Genomic DNA, 18729 nt, shown 5'->3' on the forward strand with positions numbered 1-18729 from the left:
CTAAGGTGTATAATAAATAAAATCGCTTATTGTCACAAGTAGGCTTCAATGAAGTTACTGTGAAAAGCCCCTAGTTGCCACATTCCGGCGCCTGTTCGGGGAGGCTGTTACGGGAATTGAACCGTGCTGCTGGCCTGCCTTGGTCTGCTTTCAAAGCCAGTGATTTAGCCCAGTGTACTAGTTAGGAGCCCAGGTGTGAACCCAAAATTTAATGTGGTAAAAATTGCTGCTTCCATAAAATTGTAGATTATTGGATGAAATTTGTGTGGGATATGGCTCACTGTCCCCTGGTGATTTTTGTTATCTTGCTGGCACCCTCTTGTTCATATCTTTTGTGAGTGGGAGGGAATTTCTGCTAGTGTGCGCAGTGACCTTTCACCAAGTCTGCTTGATAGTGGAGAAATGCAAACCACTTGGGGGGGGGGGGGGGGGGGGGGGGAGGAGAAGGAGAGATGGGGGCTACATTTGCCGCCCTGGCTGAGTATAGATAGCTTAATCCTAACCCTGACCAAATTGAAGAGAAATTCCATGACCTCACAAAGTGTATCCTTCATTTTGATCGAGATAACACCACCCAAAGCTAAATGCTGTAAATAGAAGTAGATTTGTGTGCTTATTAACGCAGTCTTTCCATGTTGATGGCCCCATGCGTTCACTTCCTGATTAGCAGCTCCTACAAGGTCCTGTGTGGCTCATCCTTGAGAGACCAGTGACTCACATATGAAGTAAATGTTTATTCCTTTGAAAAATATTCAAAAGAAATCAAATTGACCTTGCAGCCCCGGCACTCTAAAGCAGTCAGTGTATTCTCCGACCATTCTAAGCATATGAATCTAGTTTTTTGTCAAGAGTGGCATTTGTTCTTTCCTCAAAATATGAGGGGAATGGCATAGCAGAGGAGGAACAGAACAAGGTCCCTGGCTTGTCCCACATGCCAGAACGTTGCTATTTTTGTCAGGAGGACACGAGGGCTGCTACATTACGAGCTGGGTATGAAAATGCACATTAAATGGTTACAACTCCTTTTGCGTATGGCAAAAACCTATTCACTCAAATGAGCTTTTGTGTTGCTGATAGCAGCATATGACTGAAATGTCATGGCCCCCATCAATCCACCCTTCAGATGGAATGTTGTACTGCCCAGATCTGGATTTTGCTAAACACAGGAAACACTCCTTTCGGTCTGATAAGAATTGGCTGGAATGTTCCAGGCACTGTCTGTGGAGATGTATGTTTCCTTCAGTAATTTGCATGTTCTAACTGAGCGTTTTCTTAAATCAGGTGCAGCAAATCTACTGACTGGACCCAAACGCAATCCATTAGCCATCGCAAAGATGTGGTGGAATAAGTTCAGTATTAATAGCCTGCAGTTGTTGCATTCCAACAAAGCTGTGTGCGGCTACCATCTGGGCTACCTGGAGGTTGACCAGATTAGCGACGCTCTGACCAAGTTGCTTTCTCTGTACAAAGAAGGGAAAATCAAACCTAGAGTGGATTCTGTGTGGTCATTTGAGCAGGTAAGAAGCTTTATTTTAAAATCTTTGTGTTACCCTTGAAGCTGGTCATGCATAATGCCTCGTCCACCCCTGCACTGTTGCTGGTTAAATAATATTAACATCGACTTAGTCTTGTCTTCATCCTAGGAATTTTATTTCCTCAAACTTCCTGCCCCACCCACTCCATAAAATCAATTTCTTCTTCTTCGCAAACGATCATGGTAAAATACTTTATTTTTTTAATGGTGAAGTGGGCATTTATGGGCAGCACGGTAGCATTGTGGACGGGCAGCACGGTAGCATTGTGGATAGCACAATTGCTTCACAGCTCCAGGGTCCCAGGTTCGATTCCGGCTTGGGTCACTGTCTGTGCGGAGTCTGCACGTTCTCCCTGTGTCTGCGTGGGTTTCCTCCGGGTGCTCCGGTTTCCTCCCACAGTCCAAAGATGTGCAGCTTAGGTGGATTGGCCATGATAAATTGCCCTTAGTGTCCAAAATTGCCCTTCGTGTTGGGTGGGGAGGGTTATGGGGATAGGGTGGAGGTGTTGACCTTGGGTAGGGTGCTCTTTCCAAGAGCCGGTGCAGACTCGATGGGCCAAATGGCCTCCTTCTGCACTGTAAATTCTATGATGATTCTATGATAAATCCAGTTCTGTTTCTGGTAATCCCCAGGATGGTGTTAATGGGGAAATTCAGCTATGGTAATGCCTTCACGTCAGGAGGTGATGGTTAGATTCACACCGACATAATCATCACTGAAGTACAAGCCCTAGAAATAGGGCAGAGAACAAATGGTGTGGATTCGCCGTTTCAGTGGCTAAGTGCCAGCTGAAATGGAGAATTTGTGGGGGTTTTATGACTCCAAAAACTGGGGCTGAACTCTCTCCGATTCTGGGACCTATGAGGGACTTATAGCAGCGCAGGATAAAACTCCCGGCTCCTGCGCCAAAAACTGCAGAAGAATGGGCTGGTGCGTGGCCACGCATGCGCACGATCATGGTAAAATACTTGCGTTGGGTTTTGTTCTCGTTTTGTTCTCATTGGGTTTATCAGGATGCTTTGAAAACGTAGTGAGAACACCAAGCTTGAGTTATTGAACAAAGCTGATTTATTTTACACTACTAAATTAAAGATTCAAACCAGCCAACAAGGAATAAGTTATTAAATAAAATAATGACATCTCAACAGAACTCTGCTATTCACCTAATCTTTCTAGTACCTTGTAACATTCTCCCAGACGTCACATGATATTTATATCACTGCTCCTTCTCTCCATCTGGTGGTGAGAAGTATTCTTACCTTATTGTTAATGTTACAGACATCATACTAAAATGACTTGTTTTCCCATGCCAAGGAAGAGAGACAATAGTCAATATTTTCAATGTCACCAGTTTTTAATTGGGCTTGGCTCCATTGCCTACCAGGTGTGGCTTGTGCCACGTGAATCTGATGTTTAGGTAAGGCTCATTTAAATATTCATGCGACACCGGAGAAAAATTAGACGGTTCAGCCCATCCCCATCCGCCATTCAATCATGGATCATGATCTGGATCACACTTGAGGGAGAGAGAGGGTTACGTCACACAGGTTTTGTGCCTGGTGCAAGGCCCGATTTGAGACTCACTTGAGTTCACCTATTGTGCTGGATCCATGCTGGGTGCAACTCCTGGGTGCTCCTTGGTCTATGAATTCAAAGTTCCTATTTGATTATTAATTCCTAAAATCAAATCTTTTTGAAGCTTTGCTAGTAAAGGCAGCAGAGGCTTGAAGGTCTTTTTATCTTGGGGAGGCCAAATTTATAAATGCTGCCTTCTGGAGTTCCTTAGTAGCTAAATGCACTTGAAGCATTCTGACCTGGAAATATCCTCACTCTGCTCCTGCTAACTGTGCCAAGCAGAGCTGCAATGGGGCATGACTCTGTTGGCCTTCGTCAGGCTAAGGAAGCTTAAAATTAACCATGGGCTAAACGTTTGAGCTAGTGGCACTGAGTGCATGTGTGCGTGTGCACAATGTCACGTGTAGCTTTCTTTTGGGTTTACTTAAACCTATTTTGCCAGTGTAAACTCTCTTGAATCAGTGATTGGAAGCCCAAGGTTCCAGCACCTGGCTACATAATCTGAGCATAAAAATCAGTGTCCCCTTTCAGTAAAGGCTTTGTACGCACCCTAGCTATCAATTTAAGCATTAAATTTAAGTGCTGCCTTCCCCTGTAAGGTGAACGTCGAAGATCAGATTTTTGCAACTGGTTTATCTTTTAATTACCATTGAAACAATTCTTGTCATTAATCTGTGTAAAGCCCTAAAATGCCCTGAGGTTGTGAAGGGAATATTTCTTTGGAACAAAGAACATTACAGCAAAGGAACAAGCTCTTTGGCTCTCCAAGCCTGTACCACCCTTGGCCAAAACCCTCAGCACTTCCTATTATAACTATAGAATGGTACTTTGAACTCTATTAGTGCTCTGAATGCTGCCATTTTGTTGGCTTGGGTATATGACTAGTACACTGTGCAACTGAGAAATTACCTGGACCACGAAGTTTATTGGCTATTTAACCAGGTCACTGTTAAAATAACATTGACCTAATAGGAAATTTACTTTCATCCCTATTGGGAGTTTGCAGTAACACTGATTTAACAACCTAGTGCATCAGATCACGTTTCATGAGCCCTACTCCAATCCAGCAGATGTTTACCTGTAAATAATGTGCAGTATTTAATTTCGACAGCACTTGTTCTATTTATTATCCTGACCTAAAATATTGCCAACTGCACCAATAAAATCCAGTGCGAAGCCGAATTGGGGTCTTTACTTGAAGCCCTGTAGTGGCCTTTCTCTTGGCATTTGGAGAAGACTCCTTGGGATATTTAACAAGCCTGCCTAAACAGGCGATTTGCATGTTGAAACTTGGTCTTAATTATTTAATTGTAAAGCAAAGTAATTGGACTCCAGCAACTCATTTGGCAGGTTTATGGATATCGCTTCTGGAAGCCTGTGAAGAGGGTAGAATTTTTAATTCCCTTCCAGAGTAGTGAATGATGGTAGGAAAGATCCTCTTATGCAGTTGTATGGTCTTCTGTCACCAATTGAAAATGTACCCACATACAAACTTCTGAATCAGGAGCAAGTCACTCAGCCCCTTTAACTTACTCCACCATTCAATAAGATCTGGACTGATCTGATTGTAACCTCAACCTCATGTTCCTGCCTACCAGAATAATTTCACCCCACCTTATCAAGAATCTTTCTCGCCCTGCCTTAAATATTCAAATTATGCGTCCGCTGCCTTTTGAGAGACTCGTGACCCTCCTGAGGAAAGATTTTCTCCTTCTGCCTTGAATGAGTGACCTCTAATTGGCTTTCCTAATTACGTTCTGTACCTACATACTAGTATTTTGTAATTCATGCACTTGGACAGCCAGATCTCAGCTCTGCAATCTCATCATTTAGATGATTAGCTTTTTCACTGTGAACTGGACACTTTCACAGTTGCCCACATTGCTCCATTTGCTAGGCTTACCTATCTGTGTCAGCAAATTTAACCACCATGTCTTCAGTCACTTCTTCATCCCGGTTGTTAATATAAATTGTGAAAGCAAAGTGCAGCCCCTGCACTGATTTGTGTGGTACACCACTTGCCACATTGTGCTTTTGTCAGCCAATCTTCAATCCATGCCATGTAATCCCCTACACAACTCTATTTGCACCATCTTTGAGGCACCCAGTTCCCCTTTATCCACAGTGCATATGAAGGAAAAGAACTTCATATTTCCCTTGACAAAACCATGTTGATTCTGCCTGATCTTTTCCAAGTACCCTCTTAATAATTGCTTCCAGCACTTCCCGGTGACTGATGTTGGACTAATTGGCCTGTTCCTGCTTTCTGTCTCCTTCCCTCTTTGAATATGCATCTTCCAACCTAATGATCTCTGAATCTAGAATTTGGCAAACCTTAAAATTAAATTGATGACCCAATTATTTTTTCCAATGAAAGAGCAATTTGTCACGACCAATCCACCTAACCTGCACCTCCGCAGACACTGAGAATGTGCAAACTCCACACTGGCTGGGATCAAACCCAGGTCCTCAGTGGTGTAGGCAGCAGTGCTAACTACTGTGCCACCCTGCAGCCCTGGAATTTTGGAAAACTAAAGTGCATCAACCATCTAAAATAGCCAATTCTTTCAAGACTTTGGTGAAGTCCATCTGACCCCCAGTGTGCCAACCCAACAATTTATTTTCAGAATTCTTCCTTCCATTTCATGATTCCATAGTAAAGACCTTTGGGTACTGGTACAATATTGGTTTGGAGTGGAGAAGGCCAAGACTAGATTTGTAGATGTTCTGGGGGATAAAAAGTAGAATAGATTTTGAGTCAGGCAATGTTATGCCCTGTGGCTTGGGAGCTATTGTCATAGAGGTTTCTTTACCCAAACCGGATTGTTGACTGTTTTTGCTATAAACAATTGCAGGTTTTGATGGGGGACCTATTTGCAGTGACAAAGTGTTTAGACATGTTGGCTCAATGACTCCTGTTGTAATTTCTAATGGGTAGGCTTGCTTCAAAGATGTTTGAGCATGAATAATCAAAGTAGTCATTAGCAAACGACTCAGCTAGTTAGTAGGAGATGCCAATATTAAATGTCAAATTGAATGTAGTAATATGTAAATTGGTATCAAGTTTGTGCCATAATTATCAGTCTGCTAAATGTAGTTGTCAAGCATTTGAAATCCTTATCAAATGGAGCATGTCGTGGATTTGACAGACTTTCATGGGCCACTTTCTTGGAACCCTAATTGCCTAAGAAGAATTTTAAAAAATATTAGTCAGTGAGAGATTCATGAAATTCATTTGGATGGAATGTTGTACTGATGGATCTAGTGGTTGAGGTCTGGAGGTATTGGTCATTTGCCTATTTGCCATCTTTCTTGGAGTGCTCATGTTAATCTTGATCCTGACCTGCTTTCATGCAGAGCATCAGGCTGAGTGGTAACTCTGGGGACCCTTTACGTTTCATCAAAGGATGTGAAAGTTAATTATATGGCTGCTTTGGTCTACCAGCTGATAACCTGTTCCCCAGTCTGATCATAATCCGATCATAAACTTACTGGTTGCTGATTCTTTACAAATTGCCTGTTTGAATATTTTTGTGGTCTTCATATTTCGATAGCAGGAACTAAATTTCCCTACATGGGAGTTCCTGTATGATTGATTGGGCAAAGTCCAATGAACTGATTCTTTTGACTGCTACAAATCCAGAGGTCGTGCAAGGGCTTGACAATATTATGATACCAGACAGGAACCCTGATCACTTTGTTTAATTTCTAAAACTGAGGCCAGGCTAATTTTGCTCCAGGAGTGATTCCCTACACAATTAGGGAAGTGGTACTAACACTGTCTCGAATTATCTACTCAGAAATCAAAACGCATTATGTCTCCTCTTGTAAGCATGGCTTGAAAGAATAATCTCAGCTTTACAACATAATTACACCCCCACAAATTACATTCATCAGACACCATGGGATGTTGCCCACCCTTGTAGCTGCAGGAAATGTTCTGGTTTTTTTTTTAAGAAAACATTTTATTGAGACATTTTATCATTTTAACATTTTAAACATATCTACATTCTAAATAGCAGAGCAGCTGACGCACGCAAAAATCCCACAGTGACATACCCAACTTCCCCTGCCCTTTATATTAGATTCCATTCCCTTATTCTCCACTTCCCCCGCTGTCAGTTTTCGTTAAAGAGATCGATGAATGGCAGTAAACTCCTTAACGCGAATTTAATCTTCTCCAGCCTGAGAAGCCCTGCCATGTCACTGACTCAGACCCCTGACTTGGAGGCTCGAGTCCCTCCGTCCCAGCAAAATCCATCTCCGGGCCAACGTTCTGAAATTTCTGCACCAAGTGTGTAGAATATGGGACTGACTATAGATTCCAACCAGTTAGTGGCAGCAAGATATTTTTGGGATTGTTTTTGGTTCTTCATGTGGTCTCATGAAGAGAGCTCTCTGCTTGTGTGGTTCAGTAATAACTCTCCTATATACAGGATACAGCCCTGATATCTTCATGCTGATTTCTGCCAGATCTCTACTATTCCCATGTGACTCTCTACATGTGAATTATTTTAAGCTAGATCAGGCAGCTAAGAAGGGGTCAGGTAGAGAATTCCACCATAGTAGAAAAATAATGACCCGAGGTAATCCTTTTTTTATTAGAGTACCCAATTCTTCTAATTAAGGGGCAATTTGGCGTGGCCAATCCACCTACCCCAGCACATCTTTAGGTTGTGGGGGTAAGACCCATGCAGACACTGAATGTGCAAACCCTACACGGATAGTGGGCTGGGATCGAACCCAGGTCCTCAGTGGCATGAGGCAGCAGGGCTAACCACTGCGCCACCGTGCTGCCTGAATCGGATCTTAACTGAGTGAAACCACACCTGTCCACTTTTGGATTTCAATAACATGATGCCCCTTACTCAATCCACGTTTCCCTTAAATAAAATTTTTTGGGGCAGTGTTCAACAGGAAGGAACAATTTGGGGGGGGGGGGGGGGGGGGGGGGGGGGAAATCATATACAATGCTCAGGATACAACATGTAGCCTGCAGCTACAGTAATTCATAAAGAATTGTAAAGGGGGTAGGGAGTGGGGGAAGCAAATTGAAGCCAGGCCTGGCAGAGCTGATTCTGCTGTGCTGATTACCACAGATGCCAGTCAAAACTATGGTACCAGGGCACGGTAATGTATGAGCTTTGCTTGTGGGAGTGAAGCTGCTGGGGAAAACGGGTGGCAATATATTTGAACAATCTGAAACTTTAAAACTGCAAAATCATGTCTCAAATTTTATGTCCTTGCAAGAAATGTGCAAATGTCCAGAGTGGGTGCCTATCCTATAGAGCACAAATGGTTTGTGGAGGAGGAGGTCAGTCAGCATGTGGCAGAACACTTGAGGATATAGTGTTTGTGTTGATGCTGATGAGCTCTGATTTTCAGAGGCTTGGCTTTTCTGTGACAAATGGGGAAAGTGTTCTGGGTGTCAAATCCAACAATACTTGAGATTAAAAGAGCTGAGTAACTGGCAGCTGTGGTGGTGCTGCCTGAGAGGTTTAAGAGCTGCACATTCCTGCTTCAGCACAAATGTTTTAACTTGTCATCTGTGACAGTTGTCATTCTGTTGGTGACGTTCCCCATTTCCATATAGATGGTTTTGACTTTTTTTTTCACCTTCGCAATCTCACGTTTTTGGCTGCTTTGACTTGCGTTGGGGGAAAATACAATTGCGGGATAGCTCTCCTGGGTGAGAATTTTGTAAAACGCCCTGGGGGTGGAGAGGAAAGGAAATACATGGGGCGGGATTCTCCCATTCGGTGGCAGCGTCCACACCGTCGGAAACGCCATGACCTCCTCCAGAACCAACAGTGCCCCACCCACTCTCACAGACACCGCTGGGAAGTTCAGCCTGTTCAGGAATTGTTTCATCACCCTTGGGAGGTGTGCAGTCCCTGGTAGAAGGTTGCAAAGGCTCAGTTGATCTCTCCTGGAGCTGTGATCTCTTGTCCCTGATCTGTGCTGCTATCTCTTCTGCAACTGCCTGTTTCCTCAGCTAGTGCGCCAGTAGGTGGCTGGCCTTGTCCCCCATGTTCATGAAAGGTGGAGCTGGTTCGACGCGTTGCTTTCCCCAGGAGAGCAGGTCCATTTGCAAGGTCATCCCAATATAGGAGGTCTCTTCATCTGTAACCATTCCGCCCTGGGCCAACCCCACTTTTTTTTTTTTTTTTTGCATTTGCTGTCCAGGAGGTTCAACAGTGCTAGGCTCCCCCACCCTGCCTCCGGGCACCACCCTCTCATGATGGTTTTGCGGACCCTGGGGTTGATGGTTTTGCGGACCCTGGGGTTCTTGCCCACTCACATGAAAGCCAAGATTTGTTTGTTTACCTTAGTGCAGAAGGATTTGGGGATGAAGATCGGGAGTGATCCCAAAAAAAGGAACCTTGGCAGGGCATTCATTATTGTCTGCACTCTCCTACTAGGGAGAGTGGCAACGAAGAGTGACTCTCTCTCTCTCTCTCTCTTTCTTTTTCTCTCTCTTTCTCTCTCTCTCTTTCTCTCTCTCTCTTTCCCCCCCCGCTCTCTTTCCCCCCCGCTCTCTTTCCCCCCCGCTCTCTTTCCCCCCCCGCTCTCTTTCCCCCCCCGCTCTCTTTCCCCCCCGCTCTCTTTCCCCCCGCTCTCTTTCCCCCCCGCTCTCTTTCCCCCCCGCTCTCTTTCCCCCCCCGCTCTCTTTCCCCCCCGCTCTCTTTCCCCCCCCGCTCTCTTTCCCCCCCGCTCTCTTTCCCCCCCGCTCTCTTTCCCCCCCGCTCTCCTTTCCCCCCGCTCTCTTTCCCCCCCGCTCTCTTTCCCCCCCGCTCTCTTTCCCCCCCGCTCTCTTTCCCCCCCGCTCTCTTTCCCCCCCGCTCTCTTTCCCCCCCGCTCTCTTTCCCCCCCGCTCTCTTTCCCCCCCGCTCTCTTTCCCCCCCCGCTCTCTTTCCCCCCCGCTCTCTTTCCCCCCCGCTCTCTTTCCCCCCCGCTCTCTTTCCCCCCCGCTCTCTTTCCCCCCGCTCTCTTTCCCCCCCGCTCTCTTTCCCCCCCGCTCTCTTTCCCCCCCCGCTCTCTTTCCCCCCCCGCTCTCTTTCCCCCCCCGCTCTCTTTCCCCCCCCGCTCTCTTTCCCCCCCGCTCTCTTTCCCCCCCCGCTCTCTTTCCCCCCCCGCTCTCTTTCCCCCCCCGCTCTCTTTCCCCCCCCGCTCTCTTTCCCCCCCCGCTCTCTTTCCCCCCCCCGCTCTCTTTCCCCCCCCGCTCTCTTTCCCCCCCCGCTCTCTTTCCCCCCCCGCTCTCTTTCCCCCCCCGCTCTCTTTCCCCCCCCCGCTCTCTTCCCCCCCCGCTCTCTTTCCCCCCCCGCTCTCTTTCCCCCCCCCGCTCTCTTTCCCCCCCCGCTCTCTTTCCCCCCCCGCTCTCTTTCCCCCCCGCTCTCTTTCCCCCCCCGCTCTCTTTCCCCCCCGCTCTCTTTCCCCCCCCCGCTCTCTTTCCCCCCCCGCTCTCTTTCCCCCCCCGCTCTCTTTCCCCCCCCCCCGCTCTCTTTCCCCCCCCGCTCTCTTTCCCCCCCCGCTCTCTTTCCCCCCCCGCTCTCTTTCCCCCCCCGCTCTCTTTCCCCCCCCGCTCTCTTTCCCCCCCCGCTCTCTTTCCCCCCCCGCTCTCTTTCCCCCCCCGCTCTCTTTCCCCCCCCGCCTCTCTTTCCCCCCCCGCTCTCTTTCCCCCCCCGCTCTCTTTCCCCCCCCGCTCTCTTTCCCCCCCTCCCCGCTCTCTTTCCCCCCCCGCTCTCTTTCCCCCCCCGCTCTCTTTCCCCCCCCCGCTCTCTTTCCCCCCCCGCTCTCTCTTTCCCCCCCCGCTCTCTCTTTCCCCCCCCGCTCTCTCTTTCCCCCCCCGCTCTCTCTTTCCCCCCCGCTCTCTCTTTCCCCCCCCGCTCTCTCTTTCCCCCCCGCTCTCTCTTTCCCCCCCCGCTCTCTCTTTTCCCCCCGCTCTCTCTTTTTCTCCCCCCCCCCCCCCCCCCCGAGAAGGTACCAAACTCCCCTGTTCTATTATCTTGCCCAAGCTGGCTAGGGGGTTCAAAATGTAGAACAGGTCATCCACATAGAGAGAAACTCCGCCCCCCTTTCTCCCCTCAATGCCTTTCCACCCCTCTGCTGATATGAGCACAATAGCCAGTGAGGACAATGAACACCTGAATCTGAGCTGGTGGCTTTTGTCGATATGCTCACCATAGAGGTGAGCACTGACCTGAGGTACTTCCACTCCACCTGGTCGGAAGATTTTCTCTGCGACCAGGGAGATGTTGACTTCTGGTGGCCCTCCCTGGGTGGGGACATGACGCGTTCAACAGGTGCTTGATGGTTGCTATCTGCCCTTGACCGACCTAGTCTGATCACTTCTGGCAAGCAACTGTGCCAATGTGGGCAGCAGGGCCCCCCTCAAACAGCAAGTCGCTGAACCTCTCCTGCAGGTGCGGGGTCAGTGATGCCCCAAACGTTTTGTAGAATTCCACTGGGAACCCTTCAGTTTGGCCATTTCCTGGATTGCATGCCATGACCTCCTCCAGAACCAACAGTGCCCCACCCACTCACACAGACACAGCTGGGAAGTTCAGCCTGTTCAGGAATTGTTTCAATCACCCTCGGGGAGGGTGTGCAGTCCCTGGTAGAAGGTTGCAAAGGCTCAGTTGATCTCTCCTGGAGCTGTGATCTCTTGTCCCTGATCTGTGCTGCAATCTCCTCTGCAACTGCCTATTTCCTCAGCTAGTGCGCCAGTAGGTGGCTGGCCTTGTCCCCCATGTTCATGAAAGGTGGAGCTGGTTCGACGCGCTGCTTTCCCAAGGAGAGCAGGTCCATTTGCAATTTTCATCTCCGCTCGCAGCTCTACAGTCGGGGCTGAGTACCATCAATCTACTTCCAATATGGAATCGTTCAGCCACTGCGTGGCTGCCTTTTCTCTTCTTTCTCTGAGCCCTGTAAGCTATTATTCCTCTGATCGACCAAAATATTTTGGTATTCAGTTACCCCATCCCTGATTATACTCCAGCAATTTTCCCCCCACAGATGTTGGGCTAACCGGTCTGTAATTCCCTGGTTTCTCCCTTTTCCCATCCAAGAGGGGCTACTCCTGAATCTAGGGAACTCGAAGATTATAGTTGGGGACATCTGCTCCCCTACTTCCTTTAGTATCTTCCGATGTAAACCATCAGGTCCTGGAGAATTGTCGCTCTTTAGTTCCATTGATTTCCTAGTTACTGATGCCGGACTTGCATTAATTGTGCAAGTCCCTGTCCTTTGACTTCGGCATGTTATCCTCAACTGTAAATACTGAGGCAAAGTAATTGTTCAACATCTCTAGTCTTTTCCCCATTATCAATGACCATATCTCCATTTTCTGCTTTTAGTGGACATACATTACTCTTGACCACCTGCTTTCACTCTACATAACTAACATTTCTTACTGATTTTGATGTCCTTGCTTTCATAATCCCTTTCAGTAACTCTTACATTGCTTTGTGACCCTTTGTTGGTCTGTGTATCCATCCCATCTATCTGGATCTGTGCTATGTTTTGCATTTTTGTAAGCCCTTTCTTTTAGTTTAGTGCTGCCCCATATCTTGTCCATGGCTGTTTTATTTGTGAAATGAAGCCTTTTCTTCAGGGGTATATACTCTGAATATTCTCCACTGATATTCAGTTGACCCATTAACGGGTCTTTCCAGTTTACTGTCCGTCACATCCCATTGAAGTTGGCCTAAAATTCTAGTATCTGCAACGTGCTTTTCACTTTCAAACACTGCACTGAATTGGCCAATCATGTTATGATCACTTTGATAGGTGTCTGCACAATTGGGCTACTAACTAAATTTGGCTCATTACTCCTAACTAAATCTAATATGGGGTGGTGCAGTGTTTCGCACTGCTGCCTCACTGTGCTGAGGACCCAGGTTCGATCTTGGCCCCGGGTCACTGTCTGGGTGGAGTTTGCACATTCTCCCTGTGTTTGTGTGGTCCTAAAAGTTTATATATTGGCAGGTGCCTGCCCACTTTTAAAAATGTCAGAAAATAGCATCAAACGTTTTTGTCACGTGTTACTGTTATGATTTGTCACCTGGCTTCATAGCTCTCTATCCTGGATGTGTAGATCTGGTGTTAGTTAATGAATGTTGATTGATTGAACTTGGATTTTTTTTATTTTTTAAACAAGTTGATTCTTTGAACAGTTCTCGTGAAATTACTAATATAATCTTTATTAGTGTTGCAAGTACATTAACACTGCATTGAAGTTGTGAAAATCCCCCCTAATCGCCACACTCTGGCACCTGTTCGGGTGAGGGAGAATTCATAATGTCCAATTCTCTAACAAAGCACGTATCTGATGTATTGGTAAATTGCGAGCAAGCAAATTTGGTTTGCTACCAATCTTGTGGTCCTGCAGCTACTGAAGTAAATCAAGTTCAGATATCTCAGGTGACCAGTCTGGTTAGTGCTGTTTGGGAGCGAGGTGAAACTAAGCATGTGTGGGATTGGAGTTTGGTTATGATGCCACGATATTTGAAAGGCAGAATGCTGTGCCAAAACGTCTTTGAATTGACTTAAGGAATAGGCTTCCGTTATTTTTTTCTTTGCTCTTTTTCCCACATCTTGTTCCAGAAGTAGCGAGGTAAGCTCATTAGGACCATAGCATTGTGCCCTTGTCTTTGCTTAAAGTGAGAATGGTGTTGAGCACCATTTATCACTGATTTTCCAGGCATCCCCTCCAGTTGATGCCCACTGAACTAAGCTTCCAGTCAGAAGTCCTTTCCATCACCAAGACTACTATGTCCACATCTAACACTAGTCCATTTAACATTTACTCAATTTCTCTTGTAACACCCCCTCTCGATTTTATATATTTAAGAAAAAAAAAACCTTGAGCCCCCCCCCCCCCCCCCAATAAGCTTTTGCTCTCCCTTGCTCAACATCTGGTTTTGGCTGAATGTCTTGGATATTCTCCTGTGTTAAAGGCACACATAAATTCACCATTGCTGTCATCACCTAACTCATCCTCCTCTGCCTCTGCTGACCCACTGCAGAAATCCTTATCCACACCCCCTGTTACTTCCTAGATTTAACCATTTCCATCTACCTAAAGGAAATGATTGTGAAGCACTGGACATTTTTGGTCAAATTGAGGTGCTAAATGAATGCAGAGTGGTGGCAATGGCTAAATCCTGGCCAGTATTTGGACCCACCAGTTTGATTCTGGAGCTGTTCAATAAAGCTCATCTTTCCTAATTGACCTTTTCTGGCTCTTGTGTATAGTTGGTAAAGCAGGGAGGAACAGGAACCAGTCATTTAACTCTGATCCTAGCTGTTCAGTAGCCAGTTAGCTGCAGGATCGTGCCATGGGTTTCAGCTGTGCCTGAGTGGAGAACAGTTATTGGCGAGCAGTGGGGGTGAAAAATGTCTAGCTGTTCAATATGGCATATGGGCTTGGACTTGCATCTTTCACAAGCTGTCAATCAACCCTAAGTGAAGCGCTACAAACCAGAGGAGTGGGAGTGTAGCCGGGCATGATTGCATAGTTTGATTTCTATTGTACTTCAGGAGTAACAGTGAAATTTTAGCAAAATGTGCCACTTTGCAACCAGACAGGAGGCCATTTGAACTCCTTATTACACTTGGCTGTATTTTGGAATGATTTATCTGTCATTTGGTCTGTCGCACTCTTCCTATCCCTTTATCTCTTTCCAATTTTCCACTCCAGGAGTGGAAACAATCCAGTTGTACAACAAATGTAATATCTGTCCTTGGTTTTGGTATCTTGAAGGCGATAATTGCCAGTAGGAAATGTTTTCCTGTTCTGTCAACTTTTCCCATTGCCAGAGCATATTTGTAAGTTTACCCGATGACCAAGCCAGGCTGTTCATTTGTGTGTAGTTCTGGCAAATACAGGATGCCTTTGTGCTCTTGGGTTTGATGCTATGTGAAGTGCTCTAGGTTTTGTTGGGAGTACTTCATAAACCGATACAGACATTGAGGAGCTGACCCTTCCCTTTTCCTGACTTGCCAGAGGTTCAAAATGCTAAAGAGCTAGGTAGTGGCACTCGGGTGTACAGAATGCTTTGGTACTCCCAGTGCTCAATGCAACCGTGGCTACTGGTCTCTGATCTGTAGACACAGTAATTTGCAAACAGTGTTTAATCAGTAATCTATAATCACTGCTATATTAAATATTTGACTGCGCCTGCCCCCCTCCCCCAAACAACGGTGCTATAGTTGCTTTGACTAGTCCAATTGTAAATTGGAACAAAGTGCTCCACCATTGCATTCCTAAATTCTACTTTCTTGGGGTATTGTCAGCAAAGGTTGAACTTGATTTCAGTGACATTGTTTTGTGTAGGGTGCCATCATGTGGTGACTCCATGACCACTTGCTTGAAATACAGAAAACATTTGAGTGGGACCTAGTAACACAAGTGGGCATAATGTTTTCAGACTTGGTAATGTTATTGCCTTATAGCCCATGGAGAGCTTCTGTGCAGTATGACTAACCTAGCAAGTAGCATATTTGTTTAGAATTTCCACTTGTTCAAATTGAAATAACACTTGCATTGGCGGCGGCAGTGCAACATGTTGATAGGAGTGATTTACAATGTATGGATTTTGGGTCAAGGTTTTCAAGCATTAGGAATTTTTAATCTGCTGTGTGAAAGTTGGGGCTGTTAAGAATGTTCCCTTTAATTGAATTCAACATGAGCAAGTGAAGAGAGGAAAAAGGTGCTTCCTCTTCAAACTTGCCTTTTTAAAAAATAAATAAATAAATAAATAGTTAAGTATGCACCATTTCTGTTAACTTGGGAAGATTTTGCATATGGTTTAAAGTCTCTGTCCAATGCATCACTACACTGACAGACTTATTTGCTTGACGAACATGAACAGGGTTATTTTTAAGTTCCTATTGAGTAAACTACCTTCAACTGGGAGGCTAGAGTGGTCAACCCACATTTATTATTTGTTCCCTCCCACTGTGAAGGTTACCTTCAAATGCCAAGCAATCCTGGTGTTTGGGTTGATTTTGCTCCTGCTATGCTTTAATTGTCACTTGGCATCATGTGACTTTGAGGGTGGGACCAAAGGTTCAGCACTAAGATTTTGGATCCTTGTCTTACATTTGTCTTTGGAAGGTTCCTCCTAAATATTTAAATTGACCAGGGCAGTGCAGTGGCTAGCACTGCCGCCTCACTGCGCCGAGGATCCGGGTTCGATCCTGGCCCTGGGTCACTGTCCGTATGGAGTTTGCACGTTCTACCCGTGTCTGCGTGGGTATCACTCCCACAATCCAAAAAGATGTGCCGGGTAGGTGAATTGGACACTCTAAATTACCCCTTAATTGAAAAATACAATAATTGGGAATTCTAAATTTATTTTAAATATTTAAATTGCCCCATGCCTGCTCAATTTTGGATTGTCTAATTTTAATATTGTCTCTTTTTTTTTTTTTTTTTTTTTTTGTTGTTATTTCCTTTATCTATGTGGATTCTCGACCAGTTCTCGGGGTATAAATTTATTTTCCTTTTTGCAGATCGGAGATGCTATGAAGCAAATGCAGGAGCGCAAAAATATTGGGAAAGTCATTCTGGTCCCTGAAGTAAAGAAGACTGAAGATTAGTCCAGTTGCCTCGAGGCAGCAGGGAAATACCTTGTAAATTAGTTAAAGTGCTAACCTTTTATGACCTGTAGATGGACAGATGACTAACTTAAGCTTGAAGCAGGGAAATAAATGCTCACCGCTCCTGTAATCTGATTATTTGGTTGTTTGCTGCTTGAAAGATACCAACCTATTAATGGGCCTTTTGTATACAAGTTATCACTTTTTTTCTATCCCCAAAATGCTCAATTCCAAACTTTTTAAACATCTCCAATTGACATGCCGTAGTCTGCCTTGGCTCCCTTTCTCCAATGATTCAAAACTACTGTGAATGGTCCAAATATTATAGACAAATATCCAAGAGGATGAAACGGATTCATGATGTTTCCATTAGTCAGTGTGGCATAGATTGGTGTTTGTAAAATGCTTTGAAACTGGGGCTGTGACCATACAGCTATGCTAGAGATGCCCAATTTCCAGAAACTGCTGAACATGTAAAGTCTGTGCAGCATTTTCCCCCTATCCTCAATTCTATAATTCATTGCCACCCACAACTCCATTCCATCTGTCCATTTATATAACCTAAAGGGTTAGTACTAACTGATTCACAGTCGAGCGATAAGAGATGGCTGAGTTTGAACCTGTGGAGATGCTAATCGTATATTGGGGTTTAAAAGAACTCTCCCACTCTTACTTACTTCCAACTCTGCTCTCTCTGAACTTCGCCATTTTTACTTATTCCATTGATCTCCTGAAACTGTGTTTGAGGACTGTAGCTGGGGCTGTGCATATATCCAGCTGATTTGGCTCAGCAAGTGTCTAAAACCGATGACTAGTAACCATCACTAAAACACTGACATTAGTGTTCATGTAGTTTTAAAAAAAATTATAGAAACAGTAACGAATTGGTCTAACAGCTAATTGGGTTCCAGTTTAATTAGCTGAAATCCAGTCTGAACTGGGTAAGTCACCAACTCAGTTAGGATGTTCTGCCTGGACTGAACATCCTGAAGTTGCACATTCCCAGCTCTGATCTAGTCAAAGGTAATGTCACTTTTTTTTCAGGGTTTTTGTTTTGTCCCATGCACTTCAGCCCTTTTTCAAGTGGGTCGTGCTGCTTAGAACTGCAGATCTAATTGCACAACTAACCATGCCTTGCTATTGTTTAAAACTTCTTTTCTGTTTGCAGCAGGATTGCCTGTTCTCCCCTGGCTGTCACAATCAATAGACACTTCTGAATTTTAATGAGGGCTGAAGGTGCACTGGTAAATTGCAGGGGGGGGGGGGGGGGGGGGGGTCCAGGGGGTAGGTATACCATTTACTTAAACTGGATCCATAATTAGAATGAAAACTCTGCTAACCACATCTTGGGCCATTGCATCTTGGAATAATCTAACCCAGGAAACTTAAATCCACCTTGAATGGCTTGCAAATATTGTAGGATCAATGTTTTAAATCTTAATGTTACAACAGGTAATTGTGATCTCCACTTGAGCCACTAAGACCAATGCGAGTTTCTCCATTAAATTTTTGCTCTGTTTACATTACAGAAGAGCTTTAAGTGTAATTTTATGGGGTTTGATGCTGGACCTTGATGAAGCATTTTTGCAACAGCTGTATAGGTTTAGGAGTAATAGTAATAGCTGAAATGTGGATCTAGCAGTGGTACCAACACAATTGCCTCCTGTACTTAATAATCATTCCGACTAAGGACTCCATCTTGCACTAGAGCCAAATTCTTTAAGCATTTCTACACATCTCCGTCTTCTGTATTGCGGCTCAAGGCTAAATCTTTCTCCAAATTATTAAGGTTTATTTGCATTCTGCAGAGAGCACTGCTTATTTAGCAACCTGGTCTGAATTTGGCATTTTAGCTTGCCTAAAAGCATCAAATTTTCCTCAATTAAGTTGCATATTAGTTTATAATACTGTAGTGTCTTTAGTGCTGGAAGTAACAATATAGCTAATGGTAACCTCTGCCTCCCCAGGAGTACAAATCCAGTGCCTTGTGAAGACTCAACTAGATTTATTCCAT

At 45.3% G+C, this 18729-nt stretch overlaps 1 protein-coding gene across 1 annotated transcript in view; it reads left to right on the top strand.

Annotated features, from left to right (window-relative positions):
• The window catches only part of vat1 (vesicle amine transport 1), a 41944-nt gene extending 24574 nt beyond the window's left edge, over nucleotides 1-17370 (top strand). The window contains exons 5-6 of the mRNA XM_072487276.1: nucleotides 1282-1517; nucleotides 16629-17370. Coding sequence (XP_072343377.1) covers nucleotides 1282-1517; nucleotides 16629-16715 — 323 coding nt within the window. The 3' untranslated portion in view covers nucleotides 16716-17370. The remainder of the gene's footprint in view (nucleotides 1-1281; nucleotides 1518-16628) is intronic.
• The last annotated feature ends 1359 nt before the right edge of the window (nucleotides 17371-18729 follow it).

The sequence above is a fragment of the Scyliorhinus torazame genome, chromosome 21, assembly GCF_047496885.1.
Source record: "Scyliorhinus torazame isolate Kashiwa2021f chromosome 21, sScyTor2.1, whole genome shotgun sequence".
Taxonomy (NCBI): Eukaryota; Metazoa; Chordata; class Chondrichthyes; order Carcharhiniformes; family Scyliorhinidae; genus Scyliorhinus; species Scyliorhinus torazame.